The 24,313-nt window shown below is 40.7% G+C and overlaps 1 protein-coding gene across 1 annotated transcript; it reads right to left on the bottom strand.

Annotated features, from left to right (window-relative positions):
- Window positions 1–402: 402 nt before the first annotated feature.
- Window positions 403–24,313, bottom strand: si:ch73-252i11.1 (WWE and TCCD_inducible_PARP_like domain-containing protein). The gene is made up of 13 exons (XM_036149372.1): window positions 23,916–24,313; window positions 18,809–18,944; window positions 17,654–18,668; window positions 17,518–17,568; window positions 17,304–17,430; window positions 15,424–15,592; window positions 12,569–12,689; window positions 12,393–12,489; window positions 12,219–12,291; window positions 3,737–3,867; window positions 3,287–3,438; window positions 764–1,196; window positions 403–412 (listed from the first exon to the last, which is right to left on the bottom strand). Exons 1-13 carry the CDS (start codon window positions 24,182–24,184, stop codon window positions 403–405), a joined length of 2,784 nt encoding a protein of 927 aa, XP_036005265.1. The 5' UTR covers window positions 24,185–24,313.

The following is a 24,313-nucleotide window of genomic DNA, read 5'->3' as shown; positions in this document are numbered from 1 at the left end:
GGTATAGCTACTGTAGCCTATTTGTGTTGTTTCCTGCCAATAAAGATTTCTCTCCGTTTATGAGAATCTTTTTAGAAACGTCAAATAGACGGTTTTTGCTTGGACGGGGCCCAAGAAGAATCCATCGATACATCGCCATTGTCCTCTCCCTATTCCCTCAAACGGCACACTGGTGCTGCACTGTAAGCAGCAGTGATGGCCGCATCAGCAGTGTTTCTGATAGATCCCCCTAAGTCCAGCAGTCCAGCCTTATGCTGGCTTTGAGCATCGTCCTACGAGTAACCCTTTAAAGAGGGTAAAATGAAAATCCCACAGCGATAGGTCATTTAAAATTAAAGCATTTAAAATATTTTCACTAAGTTGTGAAGTTAGCCTTTGCTAGCATTTTTATTTTCCCTTCCGTCATTCCGTTCTTAACGAAAGCAAAACATATCTTTAAGCTTACGAAAAGCCATAATTGCTTTTTCACGATTTATGAAAAAGCTTTATTAAAACTCCCTCAAACTATTAACAGCCACCTACTTAATTTCACTGTTGTCTTTAAGCTATGACGCAGGAATCCGACTTTTTGGGTGGTGGTGAGGTAGGTGCCAAAGAAACGCTGGGTTGGTAAGCAGGTCTGGTTTGGTACGGGGAAGAGGTTGTGCTGGGCTGATATGATGAGGAGCTGGATCGGTATGACAATGTGCTGGGCTGATTTAATGAGGAGCTGGGTTGATACGATGCTGTGCTGGGTTGATACGATGCTGTGCTGGGTTGATACGATGCTGTGCTGGGTTGATACGATGCTGTGCTGGGCTGATATGATGAGGAGCTGGAACGATACGACAATGTGCTGGGCTGATTTAATGAGGAGCTGGGTCGATACACATGCTGTTTAGGTGCAGGCACTGGGTTCGGCTGCTGCACCGGCACCGGTGTTCCACTAACTAGTAGCTGTTTGGCCTTGTACTGCAGCAGGTACTCGGGATAGATCTGGTGCTTCTCAAACACAACAAATATGGAAGGCGTTGTGACGTCGTTGACGCAGCTGTCGTAGAAGTTTATGTCTCCGCCGTCTTTGGAAGGAGGCCGGACGTAGCTGGACTCCCCCTTAGTGTAGCTGCCCACAAGAACACGGTTGATGAACATGCTTTTGACGTCAGAGTCGCCGGTGTAACTGTGAGAGTATTTAGCGTCACGGGCAAAGTAGCTTCCTGGAATTGGAAACGAAACGATCACTGACTAAACAGAACATGCATCAACGTTTGTGGTTGAAAAGTAAAGCTCAAAACACCAAAGACCCAAAAACGGAAATTGTTTCCAGGGACTTCACTTCTGTATAGCTACAGTCCGGTAAAAGTGTTTTTAAAAGAAATGCAAGGTGCAGTTTTAAAATCATGATTTGCTTTAGTCAGGAGGAAAAACATTCCAGGCCAACCTGACCGTGTGAAAAAAGCCAAACATCCCCGTTGTTATATTAGCTAGCATGACCTCATTTCATTGTTTGTTTCACACCAACCCCACCAGGGGCCCGTTCTTCGTACGTTGCTTAGCACATCCGAGATCGAATGAGACATCCAAGATGATTTCATCCGGCTAATCATGATCCGGCTAATTGGGTTCTTCCAACACACCTGTTGTTTATGATTAGTATGGCTGGATTGAGTTATCTGAGACAACTGCGCGTTCATGCGTTTGTTTAAAAGGGGAAATGTATTGATAGTAGAAACATTGATCAGCAGCGCTGCTATTGGCTGTTCAGCATGGCCAAAGAACGCCCACAGTTTTTCTCCTGAGCAGAACACAAGCTCTTAAAGGAAGGTTATGTTGAATTTGAGTCATTAATTAAATCAAAGTCTGCTAAAGCCAGGAGAGATGGCTGACAAAAAGCAGCAGACAAATTAATGCGTAAATACTGTCCATGGTAGATGTTTCTGTCACTTTCTACAATATGAATGGTTGCATTTTAATAATCTCATATTTACTTTGTTCTTTTATGTCAGAGCCTCCACGGGACCCACTAGAACATGGGGACAAGTAGGAGTGAAGTACAAGAATATTCTACAAAATGGTAGCCTTAGCTATTATACTTTATTTTAAAAAGGCACTTGTTATGGCAACAGATCAAATATCAGTGTCATTCCTTAGATACTGGAAGTAAAGGACGCGTGCAAACTGGGAATTTTAACAAAAAATTCTTTATCTATAAATTTCTTTTTCTTTTCCAAGTCATCCAGAGTTTACACGGTCAAAAACTGTATTGCTCCGTGTCTAGATAATCCATCCATAGTTTTTTCTAATACAATATACGCCTCGACAGGAAGCAAGCCTTTCAAAGTAAAACTAAACTTCACAATAAAATCTTCTTACTGAATATGATAAAAATAAAAAGCAAACCATCATACAAATAACTTAAATATTTTCTATTTATGGCTCTAACACCACTTCTTCCTCTTTAAAAGCCACTGTTAAATGATGTGTTTGTCTGTTTATAACAGCCACCAAGAAAAATCTCTCTACAATTACACTGCGCTAAAGGATCCTGTCTATTGCGCAATACGCGATTAATTCGAAAACTCTAAAATTATTCTTGCTCCTTCCACAAATGGTTGCCGTTGTAAAAATGGACATGGCTACGACAGACTTCCCTATCTCCTCCGCTTATAAAGCTGCGATCTAATCCTGTTTACATGAAATAAACTTGCTCTCGAGCAGGTTTAAGCTTGCGCACATGTTGCTATGACAACATATCCAGAATGAGTTTCGAAGAACCAAACGATCCAAGATCATGCCAAATCGTCAACAATCAAATCCAGCTAACTGAGTTAGCGACGTACGAAGAACGGGCCCCTGGAGCGTTAGCTGCTAAAAGGTTACATCTTGTTTCAACCAAACCAAAGCACAGGGGTTCTAGTCAACGTTCAAGTAGAATTTATGTTTACTTTTGTGATGGTAGGACAGAAACATTTCTTCCTGGTATTTCTAAACAGCTGCTTGGGATGCAGACAGCATTGAGTTGTTGTTACCTGGTGAACCAAAGATGCCACTCTTTTCCGTTAGGCTTTAACAATGAGTTATAAGGAATTTTTAGCATGTTTTCTGTAATGGCATCTTTCCACTGAGATAAAAAAAATCTCCTAGACATTTAGATCAATTAAAGACAATTAAGTACCAATCAAAAAATGCTTAAGTATCTTTAACATTAAAACAGCTGTCAGGGGTGTTTTTGAGGTATTTTTTGATAAATACATTTATCAATATGTGATTACGCTAAAGATGCCCTGAACTAGCCTCTGAAACTCACCTTTGCCATAAGCTGTTCCATTAACACCACAGATCCTCCAGTCAAAGTTGTTCAGGCAAATGGCATCCACATGTTTAGAGTTGGTGCCATGAAAAAGTTGTTTTTCTTCCACCTCACGTCCACCGTTGTTGTTCTTCATCTGATTCTTTTGCCTTCAGGTAAAAAAAGGTTGCAAAGGAATGACCTTTAAAGAGATGTTTACAGTGCTAACACACTAAGCTGGTGTTGCCAAGCTTCGCCGTGAAGGGTGAATAAGCAATAATGCTAAGTGTTGCCGATGGTACAAAAAGAGTTACTAAGTGATATCTATGAAGTTTTATTCTTTTTGAAAATTCACAGAAGGAAAACAAATGCTCTGACAACTATGGAAAGCAAAGAATGTATTCAAATAAAATGAACCACCAATAAGAACCTATCCTAGTTTATAACCTGGGTCCACAGCATACATACCACTGAAAGACTTCCCAAAGCGCTTTGTTCTGAATCCTCTCTATCTTGATAATATCGAAGCCTCTCAGTGTTGTACAAAAAAGTGTTTCAAGCCTTTGAAACTCATCCGAAGTGCGCGGGAGGGCCACTTTCTACAATACACAGAAACAGGAACGTCACCATGACAAGTTCAATCTGTTGGCTGGAGCAGAAATATGAGCTCATTTTAACTTAATATGGAAACTGAAATAGAAGGTGAGCGAAGGATAGAGCAGAGATGGGGTCTTAAAGCCACAAATGCAAAAAGCTAATCAAAATTAAACAGATTCCATGGACTTTGTGAAAAACGGTATTGTAGAGTGTCCTTCCAACGTCATTAGTATCTGGACAATATGGTAAAAGCATAAACAAATATAACTTACTTATATCTAGTTAACCCAAAGCTTTGACTTTACCTCTCAAAGCTCCAGCCACCTTATTTCTCATCTTGCCATGTTTGTTGTCAATTTGAAGAATACACGTTGTGCAGGTTCTAAGTTTTGGGAACATAAAGTCTGGTCACCTTTCAACTATATCATAAACTTTTGATGTGTTCATGTTCTGAATAGTGCATGTGTATTTGGATCAGAGGTGTGAAATTTAGCAGTCAACAGAGTCAGGTGTTGTGCAATCTAGCCATGAGAAAAAAAATCGAGACTGAGTTGTAGGCAAAAACATTTGAGACTGTTGCAGGCACACAGGGACTGCCCCTCACTCTAGGGGGGGGGGACCTTTCCTAATAAAGCTCACAAACACACCTTGTTTATCCTAAGGCAAATGGAGTCACTAGAACACCTGACAAAAAGTATGGAATCACTATTCCGAGAGGATGTTAAAGAAGGATCTAAGGCAAAAAAGAGAGCCACACATATGACACAAATCCTTTTTATTTAATAGATGCACATTCTAGCTCAACATACAACACAAACATAAAATGACATTGCTATAATTAATGGCATAGTGCTATTATATTTAAGTTTGTTAAAGGTCATTATAAGATAAAATAGGATGATATAAGATGGATAGATAATACATAACAGAGACCAAAAGAAAAAGCATTTTATGTTACGTTGTGCTACATTCATTGCATGTCAAGCTTTGAGAATGCTTTTGTTAGTCCCAATAACCAATAACTAATAGCCACTTGCAATTTATATTGATTATATCCCCCTTTTTGTTTGTTTGGGCCATCAGCTCCATCTTTGCCCTTGATTCATGAAGTAAATAGCACTAATGATATGTTGACGGCTGCAGGTCGTTTTTGTTTCTTTACACTTTTCTATCTTGTGGCTTTTTTACTAGAAACACAATCACATTGTCTACAGTGGAAAGTAATTTTTCTGTTTTCAGTTTATACAGTGAATATAAGAAAGATTACACACCCTAGTTTAAGTCCCAGATTAATGTGATGTACACAGAGCTAAATAATGTCTTTTTCCATCGACCTTTTCCATCTTTTGTTTGTCTTCTATCCTGTATTATTCAGCAGGAAAAGGAAATGAGCTGTTGGAGGTAAAAACTCAAAAAAATAAAAAGCTGTTGCATGAGTGTTTACACCTTTAAGATAATATTTTGGTGAACCACCTGTTCTAATGTAGTAAATGCGAGATACATGAGATGTGCTATGTAACTATGGCTGTATTCTGAAAAGTGTAACTAGTTACAATTTCTGGGGTTGTATTTTTCAAACTAAAAGCACATAACTACAAACAAACCTTTTAACTGTAGAAAATTCAAGAAGCAAACCATTACAACAGACAGTGAATGATCTGAGTTCCAACCTGTAAAGAGCATTAAACTCTTTCCGAGTACAACTGGCAGAACAATCATTTTAACTATTTTTGTAAATATACAACTGATGCATTAATCTCCATTTATAAATTCCATCTCTCAGGTGGCTTGGACAGGTGAAGATGGTGTAAGTGTCCCGTGAGGTGGGGCGTCTGCTTCCCAGGTTCTGGCAAAGCCATCGACCTGAGCCTGACTGAGCTTTCATGCAGCTTCTGATGAAGTGTTGTAGGCTAGAATACCATCCAGCATGGGTGAGAGCGAGGGTTCAGACCTGTCCTTGTCCATTGATGGTGCAGGCTCTGGCACCCTGAGGTCAACACTCTTGTGGCAGTACAGACTGCCCTCCATAACCACTAGATAAGATCGGGGTATGATCTGACGTTGACCGATGCCAAGTTTCAAACGCCCTGGGGTGTTTCCTGCCATGGGCTTCATCCTGAGAGTCAATGCAGTCTCCAACTTTGGCGAATCCCTTACAGAGACCGGTTCTAAGACTTTGCAAATGGTTGCCAGTATGGATTGGGTACCGAAACGCGGTATCCTTACGGACCGACGTGCTTCAGCCTTATTGGTTCCCTTAACGGTATTTTTAAGGTCGCACAAAATTTTTCAAGGAGGCTCCAACCCAAACAAAATTGTTTTGCTGATCTTCTCCTCCTTAAGAAACATGCTGATGGGAATGGTGGGAGGGGCTAACGTTCTGCTCTCACATGCTCGCCTATCTTACGATCATCAACACTGTTGCCAAATACTTAGCAACTTTTCAGACCCCGCTAGCCAACATTTTATTCAAAAGCGACAAGCAATGAATCTAGCAAATACATTTTTTTTTATTCCTCTCTCCAACAACACATATTACTCAAGATATAGTGTTTTGGCCTTTTTATAAAATTTATTTATATAATTATATAATTTTACTGTTCTACTTCTATAAAAATATTTATTTTGTTCTTTTATTTTGTTTGCTTTTGTTTCAAATGTTTAAGTGATGATTATTATTTTTTATACCCTTTTTTATTTAAAAAAGTATAGATAATGGTACAGAAAAAAACACTGGATCGATTAGATAAGGAGTATCGTTAAGAGTAGTAGTATCGATACACCTTTCACGATACCCATCCCTAGTTGCCAGTGACGCAATCTCTTGGTGAACTCCATTATCACTGAGGGCTTTAGCAGGAGTTCATCATAGGAATGGAGGTCTTGAGCCATGAGACGTTGTGCTGGGCTGCTGTCAAGTGTCTAGCGAAGAATAATAGTTCCACTCTGTCATGCACAGCCGGTGCAATAGGCTCTTTGTATCTTAATCGCCAACTAAGCCTTACCATTCGAGTGCCTTGGCGAGGCGGTCACACTGTTGGATTCCCATTCACAGGTAAAATCGCTTTTACCCGTCCTGCTGGCCCCCATCAAGCAACTTGGGACTTGTGTGTAATGACAGCGTCTGCTGACAGACTGATCCGAGAGCAGTTCAATTTTGCAGAAGTCAGAATAGTGGTCTGCAAAGAGGAGACGATCCTTGTTGCCTGTGAATTAAGACATCCATGCTGACAAACTGCATTGACCGGGTGGGCAATTCATATGAGAGCATTGGATTCCTTTTATTTATATTCATGGCTGTCAGGGTTCTCTGTATCTTGCTGCTCTAACTTTACTCCTCAGGTGTGTCTAGTTGGCTGAGGAGGCGTGGCCCACACCTGCAGCTCGTTGCAGGCGGCTTCCTCTGGCTTCTTAAGCAGAGCGCTGACAGATGGAAGACGCCAGAGCCTTAACCAGTCGTGGTACGACGTGGCCTCTGTCCCAACTCTCGGAAACCAGCTTGTGAGTTTTTTGCTCTTCGATTTTGACTAATTTTGGATCTCTCTGTGTTTGCCTCAGATTTTGGTGCTTGGATGCACTCACCTGTCTTGACGTCTCGTCCGAAGAAGCAGACCAGCGGAACCTGTCAGCTCAGGTTTTGCTCTGGCGCTCCCCTCATACTTCCTGGATGTTACCCAGCAAGGCCTGAGATCCCCTCTCCCGGGTTCTGTTGGTTCTGTGTTCACTCTGGTCAATCCATCTGTCAACCGTTGCCGATGAGGCTCGCTCAGGATCCCTCGCCAGTTACATCAGCCGTCCTCAGCCACTAGCCGCCTATCTCCAGCAGAGTAGAGTCATAGAGTTCTCCTGACGCTACTTCTCCCCGGTTAGGTCCGCCCAGCCCAATGGTAAGCAGCGCCACTTCTAGCAATTCTCCGGGTTCTCCTTTCAGAGTTACTCACTCCCTCTCTCTTGCAGACTCTCCAGCCGTGACGTTCTGACCCAGCCGAATCACCTGTAGTTTCGTCCGTAGATCTCCCTGTTTCCAAAATAAACATCTTAAAACTGTGCATTGCCTCCCGTTCGTATCTGCATGTGGACTCGTCACCTGAAAACCATGACAATGGCAGGTTGAGCATGCCCTCAAAAACTACTGCCTTCCTCATTGGGCCAATATAGGGTCTACATGGCATGCCATCTCGGTCATTGTGCGTTGATAAGGGGCTTCCTAATTACGGAAATCAGATGTTTATGATCGGTCTTGACCGTGACATTTCCTCCATGCAGGTAATGGTGGAACCTCTGGCAGGTGAAGACAATATGGAACCACTATAGAGGCACAGGTTGGCTTTCAAACATGAGAGAGCACCCGTTCCTCTTGCTGGAATCGCTCTAAACTGTGACAGGTCAGGTCACGTCATAGTAACAGAGCATTGGCATTGATGTGGCCAGTGACTTCGGCTCTGACACTAGTACGTTGTGCTTTGAAGCCATTGCCATGGGGTGCCTTTGTCCAGCAGGCTTTGCAATGGCTCACAGACGCCTGACAGGTATGACATGAGTATAGCCAAATAATAAGCAAAGCCTAACATTGTACTCGTTCTGCACCTGGCGGGTTTAGCATGATTATGATGCTTTTCACTTTCTCACGGTCAGGCTTCAATCCGTCAGCTGACCGGATGCGACTTTGAAGGCAGACCTCAGCCACCTTGAACTTGAGCCTTTTCAGGCTAAGAGGCAATTTTACGTTCCTGCGGTGCTCCATCAGCACCTATAGGTTGCTGTCATGGTCCGTCTCTGCCTCATCTTGAGAGTCTCTGCAGCCTACCTCCAAAATATCATCATCAACCCCTTTCACCCCGGCCAGGAGCTGATGTTTGCACTGTTAGACTTCTGGGGCCGCAGACACCCCAAAAGGCAGTCTGAGCCAACGTTTACAGGCCCAGGGAGTTCCGAAGGTGGTCAGAGGATTGTTCTCCAACACTGCAGGAAAGCATGCTTGGCATCAACCAACGTGAAAAGTCAGGCTAGTTGCAAATCCACTCGGTTGGCTCAGTGACGTCCATAATGTGGTATTCATCCAACTTCAACTTGACATCTGCTTTCATAGCAATAGGGACATTTTGAGGGGCTAGTTGTACAAGGGGAACTAATGGGTCCTCTTTAATGGGTCCACTATGTGGACATCCACAGGAAACATAAACTTTATAAGCCCAAGGTATTCCCAAGTGGAGCCTAACAGCAGGCTTTTGGTATGTCTTCACCACTTTGAATGACAACTGGGGCTTTTTTTTTTGCTCATGAACTACACACACCGTTTCGAAAATACCTACAGAGGACAACAAATCACCTGAGTATAGCTTCAACCAGGTGTTGCTGGAGTGCGGCGGTGCGTTGGCTGCCAGTTTCATTTTGTCTTTGTAGGATATTACTATACAAGTAGCTCCGAAGTTAAGCTAGCATTGTTGTGACTTTTAGTTGATGTAGCAAACCATCTCATGCAATTTTCCTGCATTGCTCCTATAGTTTTACGCACATAAATGTTTCTGTATCCTCAGATGAGTTGTCCACACAATAGAGCCTCGTCTCCATCTCTTTACTTTTCATGCAAATCCTCAGAAGGTGATCCAGTGTACCACATAATCTGCGGGACTTCCAAATGCAAGACAACATTCTTTATCCCTGGAGTAAACACTGCCACAGTATTTGATTGCATTGCTGGTCTCAGTGATTGGAGGTGGAACGCGGCGTTTCAATTTGCTCGATCAGTCGGTCTGAATCATTTGTGAGCGTGTTCGGCCTCTCGACACATTTTAAGTGCGGCAACAAGCATAAATGCATTTCTCTCTAACAGTTTGTGCCTTGTACTTTCATCTGTGATCCCCAGCACAATCTTAACCCCAAATTTCATCCCTCAACTGGCCATAACCACGTGTAGTTGCTTTCTCTCTTAATCAAGTGACAAAATCGTCCAATGATTCTGTTTACAATGCCCAAACGCATATCCCTCATATTTCACAATCTTAGCAGGCTTAAAACACTCCCCCAGCAGATCCGGTAAAGCTATTGGGTAGTAAAGGTGTCCACACTTAAAAGGTTGTTTTAGCATTTTTAGTTTCCATATTATTCCCTCTAACATATTTGTGTTTTCTAGTTAACTGATATAGGATATATGTGAAATTGATTTGAGACCACTTTAACCAGGTTGTGTTCATTTTTTATACCCACTGTAGTGTATTGTAAAGCAATTTGGCTATATGACATATATTAATGCTATCCAATAGCCAGAAGTTGCTTCTATTTTAATATTATGCTTTAATCACCCATTTCAGTATGTCAAATGGATTTGAATAAATTAAGATGGGGTGTGATATAGTTTTAGAAAATTCTATGCAATTAAATTATCAGTCAGATTTTCGGATTCCACAACTGTGCATCGCTGGAATATTAGAAAATTGGATTGTATTTCATTCAATTATTGCATTTTCATTTATTCCTCCAAGACATGCTGAACAAATAAACAAGAACTGAGTTTCACAGATAAGAATGCAGATATATATACACCATGGTGTTTAAGATGCAGAGCTTCTTGAATTGTGATTAGAGTTTTAACCGATCCTAGACACTGCCCCTGTGTATTTTGTGATTACGTCATGGTAAATTTCCCGTTAGCCCTTTTCATAAAATGAGAAAATCCTGTACTTTACATACATTTTAGTGTTTTGGCTTTTTTCCCCTCTGGGGCGACACGGTCAAGGACTGTTTTATACACAATCTAGTACAGTAAGCAGGCAGCTGATTTGGGATCAGTTAGTCAAGTTTAGGACCAGAAGATCCACAGTCTAAGATGGTGGGCAACCAATAAAAGAAAATCTGTAATCTGGCCAGGGCGTCATGTTGATTTTTGAAAAATATCACAACACCATAATCCATAATTCATTAAAATACTAGGCTCAAGGGAAAGTAAACTGTTAGACAATGGTGTAGATAGAAGGACTAGATAGAAGGCAATGCTTGGGTACAAAAAGCTGCTATGAGTTGATAAAGAAGCATATTGACCGGGAACCTCAACATTTGGTTCAAGGTTCTGGTGCATTTGTAAACCATCGGCATTAAGCCGCAGTTGTCCTTGCTTCACCATCTAAAAGTGATTTTCCAACAAAAACACGGTTGTTACAAGAGAAAAGAGGGAAAGATAAAATATTCACAGTGAGCTCTGGGTCCAGATGGAGAAGGAAGTGAAGAGTTCCGTAAAAGTGTAAAAGCATCTGACTTCATGGGGGAAATACAGCCAGGCTGCTGCTTCTCAACAAAGGAATATTTTGTTTTTAATGTGCAGCTACAGATTCTAAATGAAACTATGATTTCTTTAACTAAGTCGCACCCTGGTGCTACTGCGTCTTATTAAAACACACAGCCTGTATTCTAAATATAAAAAGAGAAAGGCAGGATTTTATGCACAATTTGATTTGTAGATTACAGAACTGTAATTCAACATCAGACTCTTTTCATTGGAAAAGAATAAATTCCTTCTCTGACATTCCTGCCCTCTGTGGGAACGCACCAAGGCTGCTTCATTTTCATCACAATTACCACCAGCTTTCAGAAGACGTTCAACATTCGGCATGAACTCTGTGTTGCAAATAGTGCTACTTGTTCCCAAGGAAACATTTGCTTACTTAAAAGAAAAAAAAGGAGAAGGTCATTTTCACCCTCCAAATTCCTCCAAAATTCCTGATTCAAATGAGGACAAAGTGCATCGGCAATGCCAGATTACATTTTCTTGGCGGTGAATTTTGAGGAGCAGATGTCCCTTTAAACAAATTTCTCATTCACCAGTTCTACACCGCTCACAGGAACCGAGCTGGATCATGAATGTCTAAGATGCCGACGCAAATATAATCAGTATTCCACAATGACCTGTTCTGACAGGAAATTCTGTGCTTGACTTGTTTTATGTATTTCTTACTGAACAATCTCAGTGAGGGGGTGGGAGTAATCTGTGGCCAACTGACCACCTACAACACGTCTCTCTAAATCTGGGTCCAAACCACAGATGCTCCATTAGGACTGAAGTTATAGCAACTTGGAAGAAAGAGGTTTGAATGTCTGTTTTAAATAAAGAGTTAGACAAACACTATTGGCACTCCACTTTTAGTATTTCAGTATTTTTCTGATTTTTGTCCCTTATCTTTGGGGTGGGTGAGGTAAACTAGTGGTGAAGATTTAAGTCCATTAGAGACTTGAGGAAGATCATTTGAACTTCATTGCCATTATCCTTCTATCTGAAAAAGTGATTAATTCACTCGATCCCATTTCCCACCAGGCAGAGTGACGAGGTAGGAAATAGGAACGTGAAGTGAATTTAGAATACCGAGAATCCTGTTGGAGGGATCTGTGTCTTGTCCCAGCTGTCTGGCACAGATGGAGAACTTGCTGGAGGCCTTCTGCAGGAAGAAAGGCCCAGAGTTACAGTAGTTGAGACGTTTCTAAACAGGACAAGAGGACCGATGCAGAGATACTTTAGACAATTGTCCCCCCAACGTACCTCGCTTTCTTTGTCCGGACCTCTGCGGCAGAGACAAACTGAGGACGCCTGCTCACAAGCCTCTTAGTGCCGTACTGCTTGTTTGTTTGAATCATGTCTGAAGGGGAGAAAAAGACCATATTATAGTACCCGCTTTATTCCTAATGCCTTTCAAAAGCGCAAAGACTCGTGTTTACCCTGGAAACTGAGAGAATAAGACTGGGAGCCGGCAGAGAACTCCACAACGCCGTTCTCGTCGTCCAGAAACTTCTGCTCCAGGGTGGCGCTGTTGATGTCGGCTGATTTCTTTCCGGTGCCCTGCAGCACAGCATTGGTGGCAGTTCAAACTATTTTCAAATATTGGCATGTATACATTTACAGAGCATTACAAAAGTATTAATATCCCTTTAATTTTACACATTTTCTAATGTTACAGGCATAAACCTCAATGGAATGAAAATGACCAGCGTCCCTGTCCTTGTAGGAAAGCATCCCCACAGCATGTTACCGTGGTCCTGTTTCAGTATTTTATGATTTAAGTTCTGACCAGCGCGCCTCTCTCCACGTTTATCTGCATTACCTACATGGCTGAGACAATCTATGGCTTCCCTCCTGCCCAGATTTAAGGACTGCACAACTAGTAGTTGACCTGTTGATAAGATTCTCCCACCTGAGCTGTGCACGTCTGCAGCTCCTCCATAGTTACCCTGGGACACTGGATTATTGCTCCGCTTTCCTTGCATGCAAGCTGAAATTAATCTGAGCTCTGTGAGATGTTCAACCTAACCCAGCTTTAAACTTCTCCACAGCTTTCTCTCTGACTTCACGGTGCCGTTGGCCCTCTAACGTTCTCTATAGAACCTCTGAGGCCTTCAGAGAACTGGATCTGTACAGAGACTAAACTGAAGATGGACTTCATTAACTAGTCAGCTGATTTCTGAGGTCAGTTCTTTAGCTGGATTTTATTTAGGGGCTATCAGAGTAAAGAGGGCTGAATGCAAATGAAACCACACTTTGTGGACTTTATATAACATAAACAGTCTTGAAATATTTCAAGGTTTGTGGGTGTGATGCTGATTAAACTAGAAAACGGGTGTAACTAAGAGATGGGCAGTTATGTTACTTACTGGTAACGTGTGTGTGTGTGTGTGTGTGTGTGTGTGTGGGGGGGGGGGGGGGTATAAGGATTTATTGTAGCAACAAAAAACTCTGATTATTTCTGCAAGCCCATAACTACAGTGTGGTTGTTCCTCTTTTTCCCCCCCAGTGTTGATTCAATGAGATCATGAACTAAATCATTGCATATGAAAATGTTTCACTAATGCCGTTATTGTTTGCAGTTACATTGCATATAACTGGTGCCCTACAGCAATCATAGCCTATAATAGGTATATGTGTAAAGCACTATGGGTATATTAGGCTCTGCAGTGATCGATGTATGTCTAAAAAAATGCTGAAAAGGGGGAGTTCTTTTAATTCTTTTAAGTCTTTTTGAGCTCAATAAATGCCACAGATTATCTGGTTAAATTAGTTTATTTGTACATTTTAAGTAAATAAAAAATGCTAACGAACTCAAATAGTCAATTCAAGTCTAACCCTGCAGACGTGGCTCTACCTTACCTTCTGATTAATTACTCAGTAGGTTTCTAGTCGTATACGTGGCAGGACTCAGCCTGAAAAACGCCTCTGAAAGCACTGGTAGACTGGCCATTTTTAGCCCGGATCACCTCGCCTGGCTTTGCTTGTTGAGGCACCGTGTCACTGTGCATAGCCTCAGTACGCGCTTGGCTGCCACACCGACTTTTTCCATGTTTGCCTGCTGTTGGCCAGGCCAGATATACATGAAGGAAGGTTTTTGGAGCTTTTATGACATGATGTTTAGCTGAGGGCAAGGACCATAGACTTTGATTAGGTCAAACCAGCCATAAATATTTCCTCACCATGAGTTTAATGCTCCGACATCTGGACAATTACATAACTATCTTGTGTTCAGAGCTCAATCAGCAACATTTAACATTTTTTAGTGTTTATAATAAGATCTATTGAGTTTTAAAGTGAAAAAAATTCTGTTTGGAGAGACATGCGAAAGCAAAGACGACTCTATAGCATTTAGAATCAGCTGTAGGGTAAAAACCCTCAGTTCTTTCCCGGATGACTTATCAGTCGCTCATGGCCTTTTGGAGGAAGTTTGTCTCACTCTTTGTTTCCGTGCTGCGTTGATTCATTATGTTAAATTCAATTAAATTTTGCCACAGCTCTCTTCTGGACCCAGTGTAGCAGACAGGCGTCGGCCCCTACAGAACCGTAATTCCTTTCTTAGCTGCAGATCTGCTGTCGATTTTAGAATTCTTCTGTTTTATGATCCAATTTCTGGAAAGCTTTCACTTTCAGACGGATGGCCTCACATGTGACTCTGTAGTGCTCTGGTGGGCACTTGATGGTTGACTTTTGCTGCTATAAAAAGAAAACTAATCATCAGTCGTCCATCAGGTGGTATGATGTGTGGTGCCGTGCAGTGTGGCCATTTGCATTGTCTCTGCTTTGCTCTGATTCGCTCAAAAGGAAATTATTCCCAAGTCTTGGGGTCCATTCTGATGCAAATTTTCCAACTTAAGTCATGTTCACCATCATGAACTTTAACAGGCTAGGTGAGGCCTGTAGCGTCTCAGATGGAGCTCTTGGGTTTTTGCAGTTCCTTGAATGAATCTGCTGGGATGTCCAGTCCTGGTAAGTGTGTCAGAGGCTGAATGTTTTCCACTTGTGAATCATTTTTGTGGACTGTAGAACGATAGACTGCACATGGTTTAAAAGTGATCATAGAACCCTTCCTAAATGCTTCTCTATGGTTGCTATTGTCTTTCCACCTGTTAACCTAACTACATGCCCCAGACAAGCTCACTGCCAAGGCCTGCTGATTACTTACTTTTTTTATCTTGATTGAATTGACGGACAGTTTAACAACTAACTTTTTGTCGTTCTCATTTTCAACACAAAATAAGTAAAACCTTGTGACAAAACGTCTAGATATGGTGTATGGACGTGATGCACTCACATCTGAACCGTACAGGTTCCACTTTCCAAACTCGTCCTGCCAGTACCAGAGCCACACGGTGGTGTGAATGAAGCTCGGCTCGACCAAAGAGTTTATCGTAGACAGCCTGCGGACTTTGTTGTCCCCACGCGTCATGGTGTCGAAATGCACAGGTGGACTGCCACTACTACTACAAAAAAAAACAACAACAACAACAATGTTTTAGTGAATTTAGTTACAACCAGAAAAAATACTTATAGTCAATTTATTAATCGTTAGACGTGTCATCATCATTGATGGAATTAGTTGATGTCTGGTTCATATTCTTGTCCATATTCGGTTGAAATGCTACCATCTCTTTCCATAGAAAGGTAGCCATTCGATTCATTTTATAAGTCATGTGTGGGGAGGCGCTAAAAACAAGAATAAATAAATTAAAAAAAATAATAATAAATAAAGAAATAAAGAAAGAAATAAAGAAAGAAAGAAAGAAAGAAAGAAAGAAAGAAAGAAAGAAAGAAAACTTGAGCGAAATAAACGGTGCTGAAGAAGACATCGGGTCCTTGAGTTATGTCCATTCGTATTTGGTAGACAGAATTTGCAAGTTCCAAGTCAAATATATGCAAAAATAACCAACGGCAATAATGAAAAGAGAAATCGCCCGATGACACTAAGATTATTACTGGATTAGTCAGAGCTACACTGCAAAAAGGGAACTAACATTTTCTTGAAATTAGTGTATTTGCCCTTAATTTGAGCAGATAAATAGGATTATCTGCCAATGGAGAGAGTATTTTGACCCCTACAATAAGATAACTAGATATACTGCACTTGAAATAAGATGATGGAGATAAGTTGGTCTTATTTTAAGTGCAAAAATCTTATTACATTATCAGATCATTTAAACTTGCCTGCTCAAAACAAGAACAAATGCACTCATTTATGGCTTTTCTTACCATGTTTAGAAGGTGACTATTGCAACTTGTATTCAGGAGACATAAATGGATCATAACATGTTCCCACACAGAGAAAATGAACAGAGCACCAAATCTATTCTAAAAGCAGTGAAAGCTGCAGTAAAACTGTTTATTCACACCTCTGATGTTTATTCCCTTTCACTGATGGCTCGTAGTGGCTTTACCAATTGGGAACCCAAAGAATCCTCATTTATACAAACTGTATATAAAATTATGTGTAATCGCTGCACGAGTCAAGCACAGGTTTTACTACTTTGTACATTTCATTTTGTATGCTAGTCTAATTCTAAGGGGCCTTAATTCCAAAAGGCCTTTTAAAAAAACTTGTCTTTCATGTGTCTTCACCAATACCACAAAAAAAAATCATTTCGAAAATTTGACCAGTATAGGCATTTTAGATTGTGAACCGTTGACGATCCAATAAAGTTTACGTTTTTTTTTCACAAAAACGGACATTTTTTTATCTGGTTTAAATCAAAGGGAAAGCTCCATAGCCAATGCTACATATGTTAGCAGCTAGCGGACAGCCTGTTGTACTTTAGCTTGTAAATCATTTATGTGTTGTCTGTTACGCCATAAAGAGGGGTGTCATCAATACTTTAAAAAGCCAGAGTCTTCTTAAATGCTTTGGTAACATAGTTGTGACATCAAGCCAACAACACTGTTAGTTTATTACTCAAACGCAGATGCAACCAGATGTGAAGCTTTAACCAATAACTTTCGGATTTAGGGCTCACAGAAAACGCTTGCTAATACACACGTCAGCCAGCCTTCATTTTGACAAGAAACATCGCAGCGATTTTTATTGTGAGATCTCGCTACACGCTAACCGAAAACATTTTGTGAGGAAACTGCTACTTTTCCTCCTGTGGCAGCCAAGTTTAAGATGTCTGCCATTATGCTCCTGCCTCGAGAGCGGAATACCTGTATGTGTTGCATGGGTCGCAGTATTCCTTCTCTATTGCCTCATTATGAGGCAAAACGTTCCACTGATCCCCTTCCCGGACCTGCCACCGGTACGGCATCTTGTCGTGAGCTTTAAAACACTTGTCTGAAACCATAAACGTCGATAAGAATCTGAGGCACAAGGAAAGGAAAAATATGTCGCCGAGGGAAATATAAGTAGCCACTAGCTTACCTTCATGCTTGCAGTAGCCTTTGATGAAGTACATGCATATCTCGGTTTTGTCTAGAAACGGCAAAAAACACCGAATTAATTTCTTTTACGAAGCATTATATCTTCCCATAGTACGTCCTGCAGTGTGTGTGCTTACCCTTCGCAGGAATGTTTCTTTGTCTTCTACTTGACTCATCCCCTCCATTCCCCTCTTCTCTACCAGCAACAGAAACACCGTCAACGGCCGAGGCTCTTTGGAGCCCCTGTTGGTCGTCGCTTCTCCCCTTACCCGCGGAAGTTTTATTGCGACTTCTTGAGCGGGGCTTCCTACTACGACCTTTGCCGCTCTTCTCGGCGGCGTCGGTGACGCCGGAGATGTCACTGTTGGATGAATCGTAATCTTGCTGGCGACTCGCGCTTCGGCCCGGTCCACTATCGCTGAACGGGTTTAAGCCTTCAAACTCGCCCCAGATGTCGCTGAAGGAAGTGGATCGCAGTTGTTCTGGTTGGTTTCCTCCATTTCCCCTGCCTCCCCTGTTTCCTCTTTGCCCCCTGGTGCCTCTGGCCCCCCTGTTGCCCCCTCTCCCTCGGTACCACTGCCTCGGCTCGGCGTTCAAACCGCTGTCACTTCTTGCGTCGATGTCGTGGCCGGTAGCAGAGATGTCACTGCTGGATGAATTAAAATCTCCCAGCAGACTTTCATTGTCATTAAATCCGTCTTCAGTCAACGGCTGATATCCATAAAGGTCACCCAGCGCGTCGCCATAAACAGGCGGTTGTTGCATTGAGTGTCCTCCATTTCCCCGGCTGCCCCTCATGCCTCTATGCCCCCTGACGCCCCCTCTCACTCGTCCTCTGTAACCTCGCCTTTGCCCGTAATTGGGCCCATCACCAGAGCTGTGGTTGCCCCTGTGCCCCCTGCCAGCGCCCCCTCTGCTGGACACCCACAACGCCTTTCTGTTTGCGTAAACGGACTTCAGGGACTGAATGATGCTGTCGGGCACCATCTTTGCGCGCAGGATTTTTATCGGCTGAAAAGCAAAAAAGTCATGGGCCCGGGTGCAGGTGCAGGACCGGGTCAGGAACCTCTCACAGATGTGGAGCCTCTCGCAGTTTAGGCCGCTCGCACACCGGCCGAAGACTCCGTCGCCGTTATTGTAATCATGACATATCTGCCGAGAAGAGAAGAAAAGATGAGAAGCGGGTGCGATCGAGTAAAATTATTGTGCTGACACCTTTTTTAAACCCGGACCCAGAAGCCGGTCGCTTAGTTTCAGTAATCTGAGTATGTAGTGGATGTTGTCGGACTTACGGAAGGCAGCATGGAGGGATCACTCTGCAGCAGCAGCATACACAGCTCCTCCCTGCTCAGGGCCTCCAGCTCATGTTCTCTCAGTAGCGTTTGGTTGTAGACAGAGTCCAAACTGTGCGGGAAACTGCAGCCTCTCCTGTTGTGATAGAAAACATACAGTTTATGATGGACAGATTACCTTTTCGTCCAAAAAAGACCAGTTTACTCAACAGCTTTTGTTCTGTAAACCTTGGTTCTTCCTTACAATGGTTCTTCCTCAGGAAACTAGAGAAACACTAGTTTGAAAAGATCAACATCAACTCTACAGGCCTGTCTTCTGTAACCCCCAGTTGGTCGAGGCAGATGATCGTTCATACTGAGCCCGGTTCTGCCGGAGGTTTTCTCTTCCATTAATGGGGAGTTTTTCTTTCCACTGTCGCTTCATGCTTGCTCAGTATGAGGGATTGCTGCAAAGCCATGGACAATGCAGACGACTCTCCTTGTAGCTCTACACTTCTCCAAGAGTGAATGCTGCTTGTCGGGATTTTGATGCAATCAACTGATTCCCTTATATAGGACATTTTGACCAATTTGTAAAATCTGACCCAATCTGTATAATATGATTGAACTTGACTTTGTAAAGTGCCTTGAGATGACATGTTTCATGATTTGGCGCTATATAAATAAAATTTAATTGAATTGAATTGAATAGTAGGGTTTTTAACAACACACTGAATGTTATCCATTAGTGGCTGTGTAATATCATAAGGTGGCCAAGCAGAGCTCAGATTTTAATTTTTTATGTGTTTTAACTTTTAATGTGTTACAGAGAATAGTGGCTATCATGACCTGTTGTGACCTGGAGATGTGGTTCTTGCTGACAGACGGTTTAATGTCGCAGATTCTTTAGGGCTTGTTAATGCACAGCTCAAGATACCTGCTTTTACCAAAGGAAAACCACAGCTTCCCCACAAGACGTCGAATCATCGCGGGGACTGGCAGCTGTCTGCATCAATGTGGAGGGAATTATAGGACTTGTAAGGAATAAGTACTTTATTTTGCAAGGAACCATCCCCATATCAGTGCTGTTCAGCCTCAGATGGACAAAATGGTGAAAGTGTGCTGTGCCCTGCTGTTGTTCCACCAGAGTGATGACATGCAGAATTAACCATCCCAACCCATTAAGTATTTCATCTTGAAATAAATCTGACTTTTGTTGATCCAACTATGTACTTGTTTCATTATTGTGTACTACTGAATAGAAACATACGAGAAACGAGAAACATGACAATTTTTCAGTTTTGATTTTAATAACTGACAAAATCTAGGACAAGATAAAGCAATTTTATTACAAAAAAAGTCCAGTCTTCCCCCTGTGTTATAATAGGATATGTTGCGCATCTTGTAAAGTTATGTTTTCCATATCTGATTTTAGCACATTTTCATCAGGACTTTGAAATGGTTGTGTAAAGGACTGTGTGACTTTGTTCTCATAATGGTATGACTTTGTTCTCGTAAATTACAATTTTATTTTTGGAATATTTCTTTTTGTACACCTAATATTATAACTTTACTCTCATAATTTGCACAGAAAAATTGTATTAGAGGAATCATCAAATAATCAAATAAATAGATTTTTGGCAATGTAGAGTAAATTTCGACAAAAAAAATTAAAAATATTAAGATGAATTTCACATATTTCTAAGAAAAAATATCAGATGTCTTCTGATATTGAAATGTAAATATAAAAAAAAAACATGTAATTTTCCATGATGAAAGGCATACATTTGCTTTATTAAAACTAGGATATTCTCTGACATCTCATCTCGCCACCCCCACTTTAGGAACCTAGAGGATGTGCTTGAGTTATTATCCCACAATATGCTTGTTGCGGTTTTTGATTGGAAACAATTATGGTTCTAAATAACAAGCTTGAATTTTGTCTGCATAAAACATTTAATGTCAATTAGGGGATTAATATTCCTGCTACTTAAACAAAAAGGTAACACATTTTATAAACAAACACTTTGTATAATTTATATCAAGGTATAAAGGGAAAAAAAACATGGAGAACATATGATAAAATTTGTAATGAGAATTCTGTTTTGGGTCACAACTTTTTACATGTTAACTGTAGACTGAAGCCATCATTTAATCCCACTATTGTAGATTTTAAAATTCAGCAACTTTTTTATTATTATTTATCATTTTTTATTATACCAAGGTAAAATTAATCGCTAATTGGACTTTCTTATGAGAAAACTAATGGAAAAATAAAAACAAGTGATTATAATATTTTTGCCTTAAAATTTAACAGGTTGCCTTGAGGAACATGCTGTTTTTCTTTTCAGTGCTCATAAGCAGATAAGTAAAATAAAAATAAAAAATAAAAAAAATCTGGTTTGGATTCATTTTTTCTTTTCAAGTTTAAAGTAAAACAACTGAAATGCCTACATGCTATTTCTATCCAGGATCGGCCTACGTGTGTCCCATGTACTTTTCACTAAAAAAGAAATTAAGATGAACAAGATCATTTAAAATAAAAACCTTTTTAAAATGTTGATGAGTTTGATTGAATTGTTGCATGTTTTAAGCGCTTTATGAGTTTCAGAATAGGGACTTTTTTGCCATATTTTATATTTATATTTTTATTAAATATAAGAATATCAAGCTATTTAAAAAAAAGGGGACATATAATGCTTTTCAGTTATTCCTTTTCACATTGGAATCATTTAGTTGTGGTCTATATGAAGTGAAACTGTAATTATTTGGTCCAAATTCCTCATTATTTGCCCCCATGTTCCCCCTTTTTAGCCCTGTTCTGGGGTGCATCTGAGAGCAACTCATTTTGCTGCTTTCTCTTTAAATCTAAAAGGGGGCACGTCACTCCCCTCCCCCCATCTGGTTGCAGAGCGTTCCACTCCATCCAGTTATGCTGGGGGACGGTGTAATGGGCAACCGATGACTTATCCGCTTGTAGCCAACTTGCCGTTAAGTCTTTACACTTTGGCAGCATTTAGCTTGGACGACAAACAGATCAATCTGAGAAATAAAAATGGAGGATTCACAAAATTGGTAACTTGGAAGTCCATGACTTTGTTTAGCTGTTCCGCAGAAAATACTGTGACGTGATTGTTTTAAAAACACAATAGAGAACAGAACATTTTGAAAAATATGACAAAAGATTGATATACATCTACGCGGCACCTGGACAGACTACATTCCAATTTTCTGCACTCCTAGAGATGCAGAGTACACTACAAAATGTATTTAAGAGCTAAACAAAAACTGTGGATTTTGCACAATATGCCCCCTTTAAATTGCTGCTCATCCATTTTTTATTATAAAAATGGCTTGCAATGATATTTAATATGTTGCATTAAAACATTCAAATGATTACTTTTGTTTGTATTTTTCCCCATTGCTGAGTTCTGGTTAGAAAATGACCAGAACATGCATGGACTTTAGCGATGCTTCTTCTTTTTGGGCTTTCGACTAAAAGAACAAGAGAAGCTAGCTTGGCTTTAGCTGAACACATTGATCTCTTGTGAATAACACATTTATTCACTGGATTGCTGATTGGCCGTTGGTAGTACACGTCGCTGTGAAGCCACGAGCCGCCATATGGGTACTCCCTATTTTCCTCCAGTAACTAGGGAATATGTGCGCTATAGCATCAAACAACAATGATTTTCTCATGTTCAGGGGGGGTTTAAGACTTTTAAAATGTCAAATGCCATATACTTTTATGTTACATACTAAAACTATCAAGTACTGAGAAAGTCATGTGCTGAAATATTTTGCATGTTTTATATCTATCTATCTATATCTATATATATATATATATATATATATATATATATATATATATATATATATATATATATATATATATATATATCTTATCTATATATATATATATATATATATATATATATATATATATATATATATATATATATATATATATCTATCTATCTATATATTTGTATATTGTTATTTATATATTTATAAATGTTATATACACAGCCAGAAAACTGCTTGTTGTTGCAACCAATTCCTATGGGGTTCTGTGAGAGTAGGGAGTAGCAAGATCGCGGCCCACTGATCTCTATTATACACCGGAGTGCTAATAGCCTGCTGTTAGAACGAGTCGCTTTGAAGCCACCAGCCGCCATATTGGTACTCCCAATGTTCCTCCAGTAACTAGGGAATATGTGCGCTGCAGCATCGAATAACGAGGATTTTCTCATGTTCAATGGGGACTTAAAACTTTTAAAATGTCAAATGGCATATACTTTGATGTTATGTACTAAAAAACTATCTAACTAACTAACTAAGTACTGAGAAAGTCATGTGCTGAAATATTTTGCATTTATATACATATATACACATATATATATATATATATATATATATACATATATATATATATATATCGTTAATATGTATATTTATAAATACATAAATAACAATATACAAAAACATATATCTACATATACTGTATGTATACATATATACACACATATTTATATATACACACACACATATATATATATATATATATATATATATATATATATATATATATATATATATATATATATATATATATATACATATACATACACACACACATTTAATATGAATAACACTGACTGTGTAGAATTACCTGTGAAGCGTTTTCACACAGCCAGAAAACTGCTTGTTGTTGCAACCAAATCCTATGGGATTCTGTGACAGTAGGGAGTAGCAATATGGCGGCCAGTGGCTTCAGTTTTTCAGCTAAATCAGCACTCCAGTGAATAAATAGAGCTCAGTGGCTGAACAACACCTGAGCCATGACGTCACTGCGCTACTTTATGTGTCAATCATTAAAAACAAACAAAACTTTCAAACACGTATGTGCCACGAGTCTACTTGGATTCCAAGGTTATAGGGCTCAGTTTCCTAATGTTTTTTCCCCCCATCACTTCTGAGCTTTATGAAAGGCAAACCTCACGACAGTGTAACAGCACGTGAACGCACCGCGGATGACGAGGCCTTTAGAACGGGCGACTACACACAAACAATGGCCCTCAGTCAGCTGACGGGCAGCAAACACACCCAGCTTCCCCGCGTTATTTACCTGAGGAGGAACTGACAGCAGCCGCTGTACAGGAAGTTTTTACACAGGTGTAGCCCCCTGCACGGCTCCGGGCAGTCCTTCTTCCTGCACAGCTTCAGACTGGTCCTGGCCACCACTCTCTGCTTCCCATCGCTGGAGCACAGGGCGAACTTGCTCGGGTTGGAAACCACCTCGTTCGTGGACTTTCCCGGGAAAAGATTGCAGATCAAATCTTCCGCGTCCGCTGCTCCCTGGTTAGCGCAGAGGAACTTTAACATTTCAGTCTCCATGGCTCCTCCGCCGTGTGAAGTAAGCCCTCCGCCCCGGAGGCAAAGTGGCGACTTTACTTCAGCTGTGGCCAACACGGAGCTGCTCGGTTCAAGGGGGTGGAGAGAATGCCCGGTATCATTTCTGCTGAT

Source organism: Fundulus heteroclitus, chromosome 17 (assembly GCF_011125445.2).
Source record: "Fundulus heteroclitus isolate FHET01 chromosome 17, MU-UCD_Fhet_4.1, whole genome shotgun sequence".
NCBI classification, from domain to species: Eukaryota; Metazoa; Chordata; class Actinopteri; order Cyprinodontiformes; family Fundulidae; genus Fundulus; species Fundulus heteroclitus.
Note: the sequence above shows the minus strand (reverse complement) of the source record. Positions and strands in the feature narration are given on the sequence as shown.

Excerpts from the sequence above, each read along its gene's own strand:
- si:ch73-252i11.1 (XM_036149372.1), bottom strand. The coding sequence starts at position 24,184 with ATGGAGACTGAAATGTTAAAGTTCCTCTGCGCTAACCAGGGAGCAGCG. Across the intron at positions 18,945-23,915 it reads TGCTGTCAGTTCCTCCTCAG|GAGAGGCTGCAGTTTCCCGC; the intron begins GTAAATAACGCG and ends CTATCACAACAG. Across the intron at positions 3,439-3,736 it reads CTTTGGGAAGTCTTTCAGTG|GCAAAAGAATCAGATGAAGA; the intron begins GTATGTATGCTG and ends TTTTACCTGAAG.